Source organism: Dinoponera quadriceps, unplaced genomic scaffold (assembly GCF_001313825.1).
Source record: "Dinoponera quadriceps isolate SergipeBrazil2010 unplaced genomic scaffold, ASM131382v1 scaffold192, whole genome shotgun sequence".
NCBI classification, from domain to species: Eukaryota; Metazoa; Arthropoda; class Insecta; order Hymenoptera; family Formicidae; genus Dinoponera; species Dinoponera quadriceps.
Genome location: NW_014554324.1, coordinates 12950 through 30765, shown reverse-complemented (window position 1 = coordinate 30765; position 17816 = coordinate 12950). Strand labels below are relative to the sequence as shown.

Sequence of the window (17816 nt, the reverse complement as noted above, 5' to 3'; positions counted from 1 at the left end):
CAGACGGACTCTCCGCTCGACAGGACCGTGCCTCGTATGAATAAAACTGATGTAAACACAGCCGGAAAAATAGGTTTGCGAGTAATTCGCGTTTTTGCGCGTGCGTGTCTTATACTTGCGGCGTCTCTGCGAGAGAAAAGTCCCCGCCGAATACGCGTTCTAACCCGACGAAAATCAGTCGGCACTGTTCCTCTTGTAAAATTAACAACCCTTTGAGTTCCGGCTTTCCACCTCGGGAATTTAATGTTAATCGAGGGATGTCGGAAAAATGTGAGAGTTTCGGTTGCGACCGGAAAAATTCAAACATTCGATTGCGGAAGATTGGAAAATTTACGGAAATTCAGTTGACTTTTTCAAGATAAGTAAAGTATAACTCTGTAACTGTACTACTAGGTAGCTTTGAAAGCGTGAAATATATATATATATATATATATACATATATATTCTGAAGGGGACTAGAGAATTTTAAAAATACGCCGGAACTCGAAGGGTTAAAAATGATAATGTGCTACAAATTTGTTAACGATTTTATGAACAATTTTCTTTATACATCGGACGTAACTATTTTCATAATTATTTTGTGATTACAAACACGAATCAAACGTAAGGTGTCGGGTGAGATAATGTTGCAAACAAAGCGGACTTTACTCGGTCAATAATATATCTAACTATTATGTCATCAACACAATGTTGCTCGAACAATTTCTGCGACGTAATTCCCCGTGAAACCGCATCGATAAAGTATCATTGACGATAAAATTCTTGCCTGATAATATTGATTTATACGAAACCCCCGGTAAGAGGTACGTACTTGATTTTCAACGAATATATTTCAATTTCGCGCAAATAATAAATCAGGATACATAAAATAGCGCGTGCGTGGCTGTTACATTCCGCAGTTTTCGATAATTAATTCCGATAATAATAACGAACTGCACTACGTTCGTTTCTGGCGTGCAACGAAAGGAGACAGTGGAAAATAGCACAATTAAACGAGGGTGAAGAATGAAATCGCCGGTGGGGGGATGGATGAATATCGTGATGCATTTTTCCCCCACTTTTTTTCGTGAAAAAGTAAACTGGCTCGAAATAACAGCATTATTTCTCTTTATTGGCTGAAAAAACGAGGCAGTGATTTCATACAAAAGATTGCGCGCAGAAAATGCGTGCGTGGCGAATCGGGAAACGCGAGAATTTATGCTATGAACGGGCGCGAACGGGACATCTTTCTATCGAATCTTCCATGCATTCGACGTAACTTCGCGAGCGAAGTATACCTCCGAACGAGTATAAACTGCATCAAGTACGCCTTGCCGTTTCCTAAATTGAGAGTATTGCGATTTTCAGCCTTAGCATGCACATAAGGTGAAAAAGTTGCAACTCTAATTGCAGCGGTAAGGCATATACACATAACGCAGTGTGTGCACGACCTCAGGTGGAACAGAAGATAACGCGAGAATGATCGTATATATCGAAATGACGAGAAAACGACTACGTAAACTTATTCTTCGATCATTTTTTTTTTCATCATCTTGACGTCATTTTAACACTGTCATCATTTTCCGTTCCACCTGGGTTCTCTCTCGGAAAAAAGAAAAAGAATCAATTTCCACGTAGAATACACATATCATCGTAGGACGACAAAATGAACGATTCACGTGTAGTACCTGCGAGATGACCGCGAAATCGGAACATAAATATCTCAGTAGATGATACATACTTGCGGTTTCGCGTTCACGTAGAATCCGCCAGACTCTTTTCGAATGCGTTCGTTTCTCTCTCTCTGCTTTTCTAATCGCACGAATATTCGCGAGATTTCGCAGGCTCCTCGAACAGTTTCCCTCGCACGTGTACGTCGTGCGATTTTCCGGCGAATCCTACTCCACGGGCAAACGCGTATTCTACTCGAATTCAAATTAATCGAATCGCGCGATCATAAGTATCGAGACGTCGTGGGCGACGCGAATGTTCGAAAATACAGCCGACTCGCGTGCTCGAATCCGTGGCTCTGTCACCGGGCACCGGCTTCGCCGTGATCGCGAGTAGCTCGCCGGCGACGAGAGAGCTTGGATTATTGAGGCGCGGCGGCCCTAAGTCGGCGGCACTGGCTTGTTGTTGGCACGTATACCGAAGGCGCACCGGAGAGATGCCTCTCTCGCGCGCGACGCGGTATCGACTCGTCGATGCGCGCCGAGCCTGCGCGTTGGCCGCGTCGATGCGAGCGCCAGGCCACGATTTTTCCCGCCATTTTTACTCGGCCCGTCGTGTATCGCTCTGCCCTCCCTCTCTCCCTCCGCTCTGCGCGTCACCTGCCCGGTCCTTTGCGCCCTCGACCGTTTGTCGTCCTGCTTATTGTTCCGTCGTTCCGTCCTGATCGCGCCCGTCGTCGAGGAAGTGGAAGCGTTTCTAATAGTGCTCGTGCTGCGCCTCCACCAGCTCGTCGCACTTGTCGTCTATGTCGTCCTGAAATGATTATTTTCGCCGTTGCTCTCACATTATACTCGGGTCGCATTGTGCTGATAAGATAACGCGAGATATTCGAGTGCCCGTCGAGTGCTGCGTGTGTATTGTACGGCGGCGCGTAAGTATACAGCGTGTCCGATTACTCAACTCCTCGAGTCCCGGCGAATATTTACAGATATGTATAAACAAAGATATCTCTATTTATCTATCTGCATTGTCTAGTAAAGCGTTTTAGAGTAATCTGATTGTAGTTGTACTTTATTTATCTTGGAAAAAAAAAAGCAAACAGTTGAATTCTCGTCAATTTGTTCCAATCTTCCGTAGTAAAGATTTTTAATTATTTCCCGCCAAAATCACTTTTGAAACATTATTTATGTTCATCTAGTGTCTTTCGGATGAGATAATGCTAAATTTCCCAAAAAGAGGACCAGGACTCAAAGAAAGAATATATATCAACGTATATATTAACGTAAATATCTAAGCAAATTATTCTTTACATACAAAATAATGCCTCGAGAAATGTTTACTTGCGAGACGCGCGTAAGGTTCCGATTAAATATAAAAGTCACGTCTAGAACGGATATTGAATTCCTCGTGTGCTCGCAAAGCAAGAATGCAGAAGAACCCGAATCTATTTGAAAGCTAAGGCAAAGTCCATTAGACGCTTCAAATCTTTCTACAATGTCGTAATCGAATTCCGAATGTGTGAAAAAAAGAAGGCTTTGAAACACTTGCAACATTAGACGGACCGTACCCTAGCCCAAACGATTATCTTATTAGTCGGGGGGGCAGTGTTGTACGCTTTTATATCTCATACACGCACATATGTATGTACACATTTGTCGCGTATCTGTCGCATAAAGTAACTGAATGGTAAATAATACATTACAAAGTCTCATTTCACAGATTTCGTATCGCACGATAGGATAACAACCGTATTCATGTACAAGCGTGCCGCCCGCGCTGCACACGATGATTTAACCGTGACATTTATATTACAATATATTTACGGATCGAGGAAACACGTGCTATGAATACAGAAAACTGACCCCGTTTCCCAGGGATCTGATAAAAAATTTGAAGGATTGACACAAAAGGGGACATTGCAATTGGGATGTTTTGTGATGTACATTTGATACGTGTATTAAACGATCAATATGAAAGATAAAAAAGCAGAGGCTATTTGTAGACATAATGACTTATGGATCTTGAGAAAAAAAGTAACTAAATCGACAAAATCGGCGGTTACCTTCATTCAAGAAAATATTGTGACCACTGAACAAATATAATCGTTGGCGCAATAATGATATGTTGTGTAAATATAGTTTCTGACCAAATGGCAAGCATTGAATTGATAATTTATTACAGCAACTGTACAATTTGTTTTTGTTTTCAATAGACTAAACGTTGCGTTTGAACAGATTTTATTTGTTTCAGCAAAATTTCGTTGATTCTACCACTTTTTTTTCAATGTGCAAGTTTGGCACCTCTTGTTGACGTTATCTAGCCGATAACGAGAAGTAAAAAAGATTCGCATGAATAGTTCTCGAGAGAGAGAAGAAACATCGGTTGATAAGAAAGTTAATTATTATTCCGTTTTCATTTGACGGCATGGGAAAAGTTATCGAGAATAATATAAGTTAGGAAAAACATACCTCGTCGAGCTCCAGGCACTTGCCCCACTCGATCAGCGTGATCTTATGATCGTTATCAGCGTCGCAGGAATCCAAGAAGGGGGCAATACAGTGTTCGAGCGCCATCAAAGGCGCCCTGATTGGAAAGAGCTCGTGACGGGACACAGCTCGGTCGTGCGGGTGGCCATCCAGATCGCACCACTTCCAGATGGCCGCGTTCGCCCAGCGCAACGTGTGATTCGTCTCGGCTTCGCGCTGCATCTTCAGATAATGCGACGGCAGCTCCTGACGATCCGCCAAGTCGCGCATGATGTTGAACAACCAGTCGCGCATTCGTCTGGGGAAATCGGCCATATCATCCTCCTGGCAGGCCTGCACACATCAACAAGCTGATTTAGCAGTTGAAGAAGCGATGTTTTTAAGGTGAAATCTCGTTCATAATAATTATGATGATGATTATTTTATTTTAAATGTTATCGGTAAAATAAATTATTAACATTAATAAATTCCGAATATTATATATAAAAAAGTAATTGTAAAGAGATATATGTTATAATAATTATCTTAGGAGAGTATATAAGAATCAGGTACAAAGTCGACTCTCTCGCAAAAAGAGGAGCTTTCCTTCCGGTAGAATTCGCTAACACGAAAATATGGTTTGTTAAATTTGAGAAATTGGACAATTTGCAAAATCGGATATCCAAAAGTGAAAGAAAGACCCTCGGGTGATCTGAACATTTCGCTGTTTTCAATTTACTCGGCGAGATGCGGTTTCTCGAGCGTGTCCGTTCCGTCATGGCGTGATGGAATATACTCACAGGTATCTGTCGGCACTCGCCGTAATACACAATGTGGACGTGCTGATAATCAGAGCCTCTGCACCTGGCGTCACCAGTGTCACAGAAGCAACGCGCCTGATAGACCTCGCAGTCGCTGCCGAAGGTCTCGTTGTAGTTGTTGCACACTTTGCGACGGGGATCGACCTCCTGGTTGCAGACTTCCACGCAAACGCACTCGGCCGTACCCTCCTCCGTACTCTGAAATCGAAGAGGTTGAATTACTTCGTGCTCACTTGTCCGCTTCTCGAGAACTCGGCAAAATCGAAATTAACATTTCACCTCGGAGCGTACCGTTATTTCTATATTCGACCCGATTGCACTCGGACTGGTAAATATTGGAAGTTATTAGCGAGAGAAAGATCTAAAAATACGAATGAATGCAGAAGACCTGTATTAATAGTCGTCACTTGTGTTATTAATTTATCTGTGTTACTAAGTTTCAAGTGAGATATTCAAATTCAGATTTCGACATAAATTTTACAGTTGAATCGCGATTACAAACGTAATATCACATGTATCGTGCAATTTGTCTTAAAAAAACTCAAATCTAACTTATAATTCAAATCTGAGTGTCTCGCATGAGACAAGTTTCAAGTAACGACTATCAATACGAGTCTTAGATATGAATATTTTAGTTGAATCACAACTGCAAATACAAATATCATATATATATATATATATATATATGGCTAAAATAGAAAAAAGTCTCAAATCTAAATAAATTGGGTGATTAAGAGAAAAAAGGGAGGTAAATAGCGGAAAACGTTTCTCGAATCGCTTATTTGCCGTATGTCCTGAATCTACGCATAATCATTCTCCCCATTTGCATTTACATGCAAAGAAGGCTCCTCCTCAACGAACCTTGCAAACGCGACCAGCGCCGCAGTGTTTATCCGTGCACGGGTCCGCCAGGAGCAAACGCTGCTGCTTCGATCCAACCTCGTTTCTGCCATTTTCGAGAGTGAGCTCAGCGTCAGCCGACGCCGCCTCCTCGGCCATTTCGTCAGCTTCCAGCATGTTCATGATCTCATCCTGCACGGGTGCCTCTGTCGTGGTCCTTCGACGTCGATATTTCCGTCTGCGCTGCTATTTGCAATGAAACGCGATTAATTATCTTGTAAAAATGTACAAAATTTAAATTTCGATTTAAATATCTCTTCTTTGTTGTACGATTATAGAAAATTTTACGTGTCAAAAACTGTCGCACGTGTATTGAGGAAAACAATTGCTTGAATTAACGTTGACAACGATCGAATCGAACGCACTTTGATTGAAGGAAACAGAATTTCTGAATTTCATTCATCAAATTCGCTTATTGGAACCGGGAATTTTGCTTCAACCGAAAAGCGTTCGGCTCGTTCGTTGTCACGTTAATTCTCGATCAATCTTTTTCTGTATCGTTAAAATAATTGTGATACCTGGGCAGATGCAGTGTCCACTATCAGCACTGCCAAGAGCAGCGCGACCAACAGCAGCTGCAGCTTCGTCCGCATTGCGATCTCTGAGACAAATCGATGACCAATTAGCGTTGTATCGGCATCAACATTATGAATAACTTTGTCACTTCAATATTTCTGAAACATCTTCACAACGTCGATCCTAAAGGAGTCCGCATTATCCGGTAATATCTTTGAAATGTTTTTTGAATGTAAATGAGAACGCGTCTACGAGATATACACATAAAATATTTATAAACAGCACAAACTTTTAAAAGGAGGATGTAAAAAATAGGACGCTTTAGGATGCTAATTTAGAAATTTGAGCCGCGTGGGCTTCATTGTTTATCAGGCTCTCTCTCTTCCGCTTCCCTTTTGCTTCAGCACCATTTTCTACTTTAAAAATTCACGTAATATCGTTATATCGCACGCGAGAAAGAGAGAGAGCCTCGCCCATTCATCCACATCCATCTTTCGCGTAATATGACAAATCGAAGGTTCTCGCGTTCTCGCGTCCGAGGGACTTCGGGGGGAATTAATCTCGGAACGGTTCCAAGTTCCAACTACGACGAAAGAGGTTAATATCCCGCCGAGCTAAATCGGTTACGTGAGCTCGCCCGCGGTACAAGTAAATAAATCAGCCATCATTTCTCGCGCGTGCCCGCGTTTTTATCGGCGGTCGCAATGCGATTGGTGGTGGTGCGTCGACGTAAAAGATAGATCGCATTTCTTCACGCGATCAGGCCGACCGATTTCTTCATTCGCGCCATTTCCGTGAATTTATACCGAGGTAATGGCGGCGTATTTGACGTATTTGCAGAATTTATGATTTTAGCCGTCGACATACAAGAAGAAAATAATAAAGTGAAGAAAAATGTATGGCACTTTGGGCCGTCCAGCTTGCTGACTTTGTGTAAATCTTACGGTATACATCTGACATGTCACAACACACTGACGTGGCAAATCCTTTAAGAAACGCTACTTCCGCTCGTCGCAAACGTCGTAGTTAACCAGCAGGAGCTGATTGTAAAAACGAATATACATCCAAAGAAACCGCGACCGAATCAGCCGTAACTTTATCGCTTATTAGACCACCCTTTCGTAGAATGCTCCGCATTCAGACATTCCTATGACGTAGTGCATGCAATATATAAGGTTTGGAAATCGTGCAGACACAATCCTAGTTATAACGTTTAGAAAGATATATTACGCTCGGTGTGAACACGCGCGCACGCACAATCGCTTGCGTGCGGGTCAACGTGATAAATCTCGCCTTTCGCCTTAATAAGAGCAACGAAGCGATAACCCAGATACTTAAAAAGCGCTGTTTCAGTAGCATCCGGACGGACCGCGCATGTCTTTAACCCGCGACTGCGGGTTTTCGCTCGGTCTGTCGCGATTTGCGCGCGACCTACGCTCGTCATCTTTCAGGGGTGCGTACAGGATGATACAATCAGCCAGTAAACATGTTGATTTTCCACCCAACAATGTAAATGCAATATATGACACACGTGTTATGTGTTGAGTGAGAGAAATTATAATATAAATGTAATGTACAACTGATGTTCGATGGGCGATTTTACTGAGCGGCTTACACGCCTCTACTGTCGCATTTTCAGCGATAACGGAAGACATGAAAGTCACACGGCTGATACGGTGCAATTCAGCCTTCGAAATGTCGTTCGATGCATAAACATTACCCCGTTGATTTATAATTTGTTCATCTCATTTGTAGAGCGCAAGAGTCATCCTGCTGGGAAAGTTGAATCGTGAAACAATCGAAATAATCTACCTGGGAAAAATAATAGAAGATAATGTAGTATATAATGTAGGAATTGACGAAATGAAGATACAGAGTGATACAGAGATAATAATGTACAGAGACAGAGGAAAAAAATATGTCGACGGGAGATAAATAATACGGGGGACGCTCCTTCTCGTCTTTCGTCGAGCGCTATTTTGGATTCCATTAATTTTTTATCACGACGACAAGCGACTTATCGTCCAGAGGAATCGGGAGTGAGTCGGCCCGCACATGTTTGAAATATTTACAGAAGAGTCGTGACGTTTGTATATACACGCAACATCGACGCACAAATAAATATCCCGACGCCGTATCGGGAGCTCGGCCGTTAAAACGGCGGCCGTTTCCTGTTCCGTCATCTGCGAGTTAAACGTGTTACGCAGCTCACTGCGACGCGATCCTTAATTCCGTCTAATTGCATCTACGACTCGAGATGTCCGCGGTTCGTTAAGCCGAGGTTTCGATCAGCTCGTGAATTCCCTCGACTTTAAAGCGATTAAAGCATGCGCTTTTTTTCCTCCCGATGTGGGAGGATCGTGCGAGTGTAAGTAATGAAAAGCTGAAACGGGACTCGACCGGGAACCTTCGTGTTCTCGTGTTAAAAAGGAAGGAGAATTAACATCGAATAAAAGAAATGAGAAATTAAGGGGAAGAAATGAAATGAACAATGAAATTAGAAATAAAATACAAAGCACGTGTGAATGTAGAGAGCTGTGGTTATCACTATTATGCTGCCTTATTATGATGTGTATAATTACACTTCTCTATCTATACGCGCAAGATCACATCCTCAGATGTTATCTCGGCGTTAGGTTTTGTTTAACATAAAAACAAACGATCGTATCGTCTATAAACGGCATGCGTGCGTGCGAACTCTGTATTCTTCATTCACTGCTCTTGATTCGCGATTACGAGGCACTAAGTTGATCCATCAAATTAGTCACGACGCAATGGGAAGTTAATCTTATCTGAGGAAGAACCGCGATATTGTATATTTCGCGAACGCTATAAATGCGTGATCGAATCCATCGAGGTATTTGAATATTTGTACGGAGCCGTCAATTGCGAGTCGTGTGATTTCTGAACGATTAATGCCACGAAATACGAAAAAACCGATATCTGAAGAGATCACGTCTTTCCGAAATCATCGGTAGAGAAAGATCATTCTCTCGATTTCTTGTCGCGAGACCTCGCTCGAATTCGAGCGACTTTTCACTCATATAGAATGAAATCCGAACCGTCGAGAGAGAATATTTTCACTCGGAATTGAAGGGTGAATCTCACCCTGATGGTCAGTTACGAAGAGTCTGCAACATTTTTTTTTTCAAGTTTCTCAACGCGTCTCGTGTCCGATAAGAGAATTTGTTTCTCGATAATTCTCAGGAAATACATCTTCCTATTGGACACGGTACGCGCGCGCCCACGTGTGAGACGCAGAAAACTGAAGTTTCCACGTAATAGGTTAAAGTCTGGATACTCCGGGCATCAGCCGAAGAAGAGCGGCTCCCCCCGGCGATTCGCGCAGTCGTCGCGGCGCAGCGCGCTCGCGAAGCGTCACGCGGCTCGATGCGAACGCAGAGGCGAGCTCCGCGTAGGAATCGCACGGTCCGTTTTTTATCGCGTCACCGATCACGTTCGCCGTAACGTGGGCGAATCCTCTCCGAGGAGAGGGACGAAAATGCTTTTAACGTGCTTTTAACGAGCAATATCGACGTTGTTGTAATTTTGCGCGTACACTCGAGCGTCTACACGTTTTCGCTTAACTAGGCTGCACTTTGGCCATTTGAACGTTTGCCATTATAGAGCGAAACGGATACTAAGGTTGAGAGGAAAAGGAACGAGTGTTCCAGCGCGGTGTAATTTATCTTCTCGAAAATACGTGTGTTAATCAACGTTTGAATTGTCTAGAAACGACGAGGATGCGCGCATTTTACATTCGAGCGGATAGAGATCTTAGAGACGACACGCACTTGCAGTGTTTCCTTATCGGATCGAGTTTTGAACTTTGGGAAGGATTGCGACACAATATCAATGGCATAAGAAAAGGTCGCACGATTGAACTCGTCCCAGGCGTGCACGTACAAAACGTCGTTTCTATTATGAGCCGTTTCTAATAATAGAAAGTTGCGAGTATTGCGCGCGAAAATCGCGCGACTTTTCGAGCAAATTCTTTCACTTGCGACGACAACATCTAAAGAACTAACAACGTAACAACTATAAGTACAACACTAAATCGTTCCGCGATATTCGTGAGAAAATCGATGGGAGGGGCAGAAGGGGAAGAGAAAGATAATATTTGTTTTCAATTCGTAGTAATTAGCGGCAACAATTCAAAGGGAACAAAGAACGTTGGATTTCCGTTCCAGGCAGGAGAATTTCCGAGAAATACACATGACAGAAGATAATTCAGTTACAGATACGCCCACCGTGCGCGCGCTCTCGCTCGCGTTAACACATCCACTTGCGTATGCAGTTCTGTTAAAAAGTCTGACTCATACGAACGCTATGCGAAAATTAATACGAGAGGCTCGGAAGGCATTTCTCGCGTTGCGAATCGCGTTACAATGATCGATTAATTTCTCGCGCGAAACGTGTTGCCGCACGCTTCCAAACACGCGATCCACCAGCGTGACGACTCGGCGGCGGGAACTCGTTTCCGCGATGAAAAAGGCGAAGGGATTTCGTTAAATAGCAAAGGTACGGTCACGGAAGAGGTTTCACGGCAAAAAGGGTCCTCTCTCTTTTTCTCGAGTTTGAATCCTGACGATGTAAACGACCGGCGATCTCATTTTCGTGCGTACCTACGCTGCGATCACGACGCGCTTCAGGTATGGTCAATTATTACAGAAAATGTTACAAAAGGACTGCGTTTTTTTTTTTATAAGTTTCGCAACACATCTCGTGTCTAATAGGAGAATTTGTTTTTTAATCATTCGCAGAAGATAAATTCAAAGTATTAATACCTGAGTGATAACAACGTACCGATAATGTACTTCATTGTGGGCATTCTTGTGTTGTTTCGGTCTTTGAGTACGAACGTTTAATCGTTAAATATAAAATGTTTGTATATATTAAAAGTTTAAATATTCGTATTTAAAGACCAAAGCGACAAAACTTGTCTAGAGTTAGGTATGTATCCAAGTATTGGTACTTTTACTTTATATTTTCTTTTCGGATGAGAAATACGTTGCGAAACTCATCGGGAAAAAGTGTCGCAATCTTTTTATGACTGACCATATCTGCTTATATCCCAATATGTACACGGTGCCGCGATCATTCGTGTGTCAACGCGGCCGAGAAATCGCCGAATTTGGTCGCGCGAGGACCAAGACACCCGCCAATTCACCTTTCGCGGATGACCACGTCACAGTTTTGCAATCGAGTCGACTTTCGTCCGGAGGGGATTCATCTCTGTCGATTGGAAGTTTCTTTCGTTTGAAATCTCGGCCGCGCGAAAAATACTCAGATTTGAATTTCAATTTAGATCCGAGTTTCCGTAAGTTCTTTTTTTTTTCGTTTCATGATACACGTGACATTGTGATTCACCTGTCAAACTCATCCAGATCTAAATTCAAATCTGAGTAATCTCTCTTGGAAGAGGTTTGAAATAACCATCGGTAACCCGAAGTGTCGTTACTTACGACACGAATCCTTCATCACGAGAGTGCGGACGCGATCAATTATTCGCCAAAATTCTTACACATTAATCGGCAGCAGCGATCGCGGATCCTAAGTTTTCCACAAGCATCGTTTCAAAATCGCGCGTTAAAATGACGATGTGAGAAGAAGATCGCAAGTACCGACCTCGCGCTGACTCTCTTCGACCAAGACAACTCGCGTCGCTCGCTCGGCGCTTCCCTCCTCGCGTCCGCAAGAAGAATCGAACAGCCCTCCAAATCGGTCGCTGGACCGGTACTGACTGCCCGTCGCAGTGCGGCGCCGACACGCGCGGGCCGCGGCGAGCCGATCGCCGCGCGCTGCCGAACGCTGCGGAGACGAGATGATGATCTCATCTCTCTCGCGCCTTTTTTCTTCCTTCCTACACCCCCCGAGTGAACTCTTTCCGTCGTCCTACGTAATGCGTGGCACGCGCATAAACGACGCGATCGCGTCTTCCCGCTCGACGGAGATCGATCGTCTTCCCCGGGGACACTCGGTGGTGAGAGATTCGTTCCTTTCAGCTGTACCAGGACTACACTGAAACGGAAGTAGGACGGGCGAGTGTAGCAGAAATTATCACGAAAGTATAGAAGAAGGTTTACCTTACGTTGTAGAAATTTAAATAAACAAATAAATATAACTTGGAGCAATGAGACGTTAATGTAACAACCTATAGCTGCAGCAGTCGGAGGATGAAATAGCGGCTTCAGTCTTTGTTCGTTAATTAATGATTAACGGCATCGGCCGCCGAACGAGTTTCGTATTGCGTTACCGCCTACGCACACTGAAACTTTTCTCGTCGTGAATAGTCCATATAAGAAATTATGCATTGTAATAAATCAATGCGTATATAATGAAAATAAAATATGTCCTGTAATTTGTGTAAATTACTATTACGTACGAGGGTGGTCCCTGAAGTACCCGACCCAACAAAGAAAACACAAAAATTTTGGAAAAAATATCACTGTATTAGAAAGTACATAATCTATAAAGCATATGTTTCAAGTTTGAAGACGCCACGTTGTTTAGTATTTGTTTGGCAGTCATCAATAATGAACGTTTTCAGTGAATTTGTGAAAATAGAGAAAATTAGTCATCGTTATGTGATACAATACTTTTATTTGAAAGGCCTCAGCCCAACCAATATAAAAGTTGAACTGGATTCTACTCTGGGTGAGTCTGCTCCTTCGTTTACAACAGTAAAATATTGGGCAGCAGAGTTTAAACGAGGCCGTACGAGCTGCCAAAACGAGCATCGCAGTGGTCGACCAAATGAGGTGACGACTCCAGAAATGGTGAAGAAAATCCACAAAGCGGTATTGGATGATCGTCGACTGATAGTGCGCGAGCTAGCAGACATAGTAGGCATTTCAAAAAGTGCGGTACATCGCATATTATCTGAAAATTTGGACATGAGAAAGCTGTGTGCAAGATGGGTGCCGCGTTGGCTCACACTCGAGTAAAAACAGTGTCGTGAAGATGTTTCAATTGAGTGTTTAGCCAAGTTTCAATTGCTACCTCATGCGCCCTATTCGCCAGATTTAGCCCCCTCGGATTATTTTCTGTTCCCAAACTTGAAAAAATGACTCAGTGGTCAAAGATTTTCCAACGATGAAGAAGTGATGTCGGCAGTTAATGGCTATTTTGAGAAGCAAGACAGTTCTTATTATAAAAAGGGTATCGAACTTATTGAACATCGCTGGGACAAGTGTATAGAGCTGAAAGGAGATTATGTTGAAAAATAAATACATTTTTTTCCAAAATTTTTGTGTTTTCTTTGTTGGGTCGGGTACTTCAAGGACCACCCTCGTACTATCTCACGCGTGGTGATTTATCTCGCAATGTTGAGTCTCAGGCCAAGAGTTGGAAAATTTAATTTTCCCCCTCGGGAATGGAAGGAAGAGAAAACGCGCGATCGTAAGACGGAAAAATCGCAGTCTACAGCGAAACTAACGGACGGTGATGCACTTAATTACGGGTGCTGCGTACAAATATCAACGGATCGACCGGAAATGGATTGCGGAGGAGAGCGCGGCTTTGTTCGAAATTCAGTGAAACCTCGTACGGTGACATGTAAAAGACGCACGCGCACGCTGCGACAAATAAAGTGATACTTAATAGGGGGGTTTTGTGGTAGTAAGGTAGGTATATATTATATACTAAATGCAAAAAGTTACAGTACATTTGATGTTTGTTCTTTCATATTTCCTTTAACATTGTCTTTTCTCTTTTTTTTTTTCTCTTCCTCCTCTTATCGCAGTAACGTCGTTTCACGGTTGTACACACAGACTGGCCTGGCGGACCAAAATAAAAACGTATGCTACAAAAATTCATAACTTATTGATCGCCATCTTCTAATTAATATTACATCGTTATAATTATTTGCATTTTTTTTTTCTTTCTCATATCCTCCCTCCCCGCGCGCGTTTGTTATATTTATCTGTACTTTATTATTATTAATATTATTATTATTATTAATAGTTACTTAGAAACGGAAACATTCACACTAAAAATTTGCGGAGCTCTCTTTCAAGTGGTAATAAAGCGACGATTTCGCGTAACTGTGGCTTTGAACACGTTGTACTTGAACACACGGATATGCTCTAGATGGACAAGGATGTGGCGTAGTTAAACAGTGAGTGAGTGGTGATCGTATAGAACGTTTTCATAGTCGGTGACAGGCGAGAAATCGGAAGTCATATAATCTGCGATTATGGAGTATATTGAACGGCTACATTGGCCGGCGTAAAACTTCTCTCTTTCTCTCTCTCCCCCTCCCTTCCACCCTCAACACACACACACACACACACACTCTCTCTTTCTTCCTTCCCCCATCTCTTACCTATATAAATATCTCTCCAAATATGCTCTACGTATGTATACAAGGTGAAACGGCTGGCGCTTCAATACTTAAAGTACCCCTTTTTTCTTTCTACTGACACGTACATTGTCGTATTTTATTGCATACCGTAAAAGGGAAATAGCTAACCGTTGCGATGCCTACTACCTTAGACCTTGCTTAAAGTGACGAACGCACACACACCCACATAGATTAAATGTGCAATCAGCTACCGTGAAAATGTCTACGTTAGGCGAACGTGTTTTGTGTTGAACGATTGAACGCGACACTTTGATCGCCGCGTTAGGCGCGATTGTTTTATTTTATTTTCTCGGAAATTACGGGATCACATCGTGATCACGTGTACATGATTGACGCTATATACTTGCCGTTTAATTCGCGCTCTAGGACAGTTGGCGGACCGCCTAAGCGAAACGTGTAAACTGCGCGTGCGATCCTCTTCTATATGTACACTACATCCGGACATCCATGGTTCTCGAGGAAATGCAGGTACGACTGGTACACGATTTACTGCGGCAGTATCAAAGTGTCGGGTCGCTTCGTAGGTGTCGATAATAGGTGGTGTCCGGAAGGTTTTCACAGCGAAGTAGTAAAACAACGCGAACGCAACGGTGCGGTTCCGTTTTATAGTACGCGTCTTACATGATCTTTCACGAGACCGAACGTTAAAACGCTATTTACGAATAATCGGTATCATTTTTCTTTCTATTTTATTTCCGAAGATATGATATATAAATTACGAAGTAGAGGATGCTCTTTCTCTTGAGGGTGTGATCTCGTTGAGACCGATTGAATCAAGATCTCGACTCGAGTGTTCGAGCAGAAGAGTGTTGTTGGCTTGTGGTTGCAAAGAATGCGAGAAGAGAGAACGTGTGTCTACATATTTATATATATATATATATATATATATATATAAAAGTAATATATATATATTACTTAAATTTTTTTTATATAATCTCGCACACATGCTACATCAATGTTTTTATCGTTCGCGACGTGCGTCTTGATGAAAAATCCCCATAACTTCATTTTTTTCTACATTTTTTGTTCTTTATACACAGACAGCGGTCTCACGCTTAGTTTATATAGAAGACATGTAAAAGTATTGAGCAATGTCTGAATAGAATGCTAACGCGTTAAGGGCTCGAAAGAATCGTTACGACGTTACGAGGAATTTTCACAAGTGTAACAATACACGTTATATACTCTTACGATTTATTATAAACATCTTACATAAAAGAAAAAAAAAAAGGAGAGGGACGAAAAAACATCACGGGAAGGATCTCATTATATTACAAATCATCGGTATGTGAAATCGTGGACTCTTTGAAAGCTGCCATTTACCCTGGGCTCTCGCCCGAGCGCCTTGAGGAGAACGGAATGAGAGAGCAAAGCCGTTCGTGATTACGATTATTTCAGTTACGATCATCTCCGAAAATGAACGTGACGCGAAAGGAACACCCACCCGCTTCTCCGATCTCTCTTCGCGCGAAATCACACAAAACATCGCACGGCGATATTCCGCTTGCAGTCGCAAGGAAGAGAGAAGTGCGATCAAGTTAAGGTGCTCCATCCTGTTGTTATTTCCGACCCAAATTTAACGATATCAACTGTTTCCTTCCTCCCGCTTTCTCTCTCTCGCGCATACACCATACATACGCGTACGCACACATACACATTCTCTCTTCTTTCTTTCGCTCGCTCATTCACTCATAACAACGCTAAAATACCGATGACTCTTTTACGCTACCGACAGAAGATCCGGAAAAGACGTTTCCGCGCTATGAACTAACTTACAAAGAGAAACAATTCGACGGATCGAATCTCTGCATTATTCTCTACGGTAGCGTTTACTATCTATATAACGGAATATAGAGCTGCCTCTCTCGGGTGAAGGAAACGATGAGGGCGGAGGGAGGTTGCCAGAAGGGAGTGTTGTCGTGTGAGGAGCCCGGGGGACGTCGCGTGTACGGGCGAGGATGCTACGCTCTCGCGTCTTAAATACACTTGCAGATGGTAGAAACGCCGTAGAAGACCTGTCCTCTCGTCCGCATCTGAATCATTGCGAGAAATTGGCGCCGCCACCACGTAATCGCTATCATTGTCGTCGTCCTAAGAATTGCGTTGAAGGAAACACCGACATCGCACGCGCGTGTGCAGATTTCTCACCGGAGACGCGCGATGTTCAACCCTTCGCGATTCCTGCGCGTCGATCCCCCCGACATCGCGTTTCATTCTTTGTAAAACCGACTCTTTCTTTCCTCATCGATAATATATATATATATATATATATATATCTCACTATGTAAACATATTACTGCATTAAAACGCTGGACAAACGCGAGCCGGGCGACGTCGACGCGAAGTCGAACGAACTTCCTAAGATCGAAATCGGGAAGGAAAGTCGAAAGTAGCTCGAATCGCGAAGAAGTGTTTCGGGCGAAGATGTTTTCGACGCTTAAACGAGGAAACGGCAGCCTCAAGAGCGGACGCGAGGCAGCGATCGCCGTGCATCTTTCCTTTCCTCCTCGATCATCGATTGCGGATCGACCAGGCAGAACGTGGGGAATCGTGCGCCATGATCTGCGTTCGTAACAATCTCGACAATCGAGACAATGAGAGATATAAAATTCCTCTCTCTCTCTCTCTCTCTCTCTCTCTCGCTCGCACGCCCGCTCAATTTTTTTTCGCGCGCGCTCGGCTCTTCCGCTCGAGTTTCTTTAATTTCAACATCGTTCGCAACCGGATACATTTTCCTCCTCCAACACGTGTTAATCTCTCTATCGCGTGTCACGCGATCGGTCGATTTTCCTCTCGGCCTCGATAAGAGAAACACGCGACATCGAGCGATATCCGCGTCGTTCGATCGCGAAAGAGCCACGAATGCGAGGAAGACACCGCGGAACGACTCTTCTTCTCTCTCTCTCTCTCTCTCGTCGGAGCAGGATCGCGAACAAATGTATAACACAATAACATGATAACGATAATCAAGCGCACCGTGTCCTCGAGTAAGATGTCGCTCATGCACGATACTGCATTATATACACACACACACAGAGAAAATTTTACAGCAAAAATTACTAGATTTCGGTATTACCGAGAAACGTACCACACGTTCTG

The 17816-nt window shown here is 43.2% G+C and overlaps 1 protein-coding gene across 1 annotated transcript; it reads right to left on the bottom strand.

Annotated features, from left to right (window-relative positions):
• Positions 1-811: 811 nt before the first annotated feature.
• Positions 812-12109, bottom strand: LOC106746734 (SPARC). The gene is made up of 6 exons (XM_014623651.1): positions 11981-12109; positions 6355-6437; positions 5798-6022; positions 4916-5134; positions 4119-4469; positions 812-2463 (listed from the first exon to the last, which is right to left on the bottom strand). Exons 2-6 carry the CDS (start codon positions 6427-6429, stop codon positions 2407-2409), a joined length of 927 nt encoding a protein of 308 aa, XP_014479137.1. The 5' UTR covers positions 6430-6437; positions 11981-12109; the 3' UTR covers positions 812-2406.
• Between the last annotated feature and the right edge of the window lie 5707 nt (positions 12110-17816).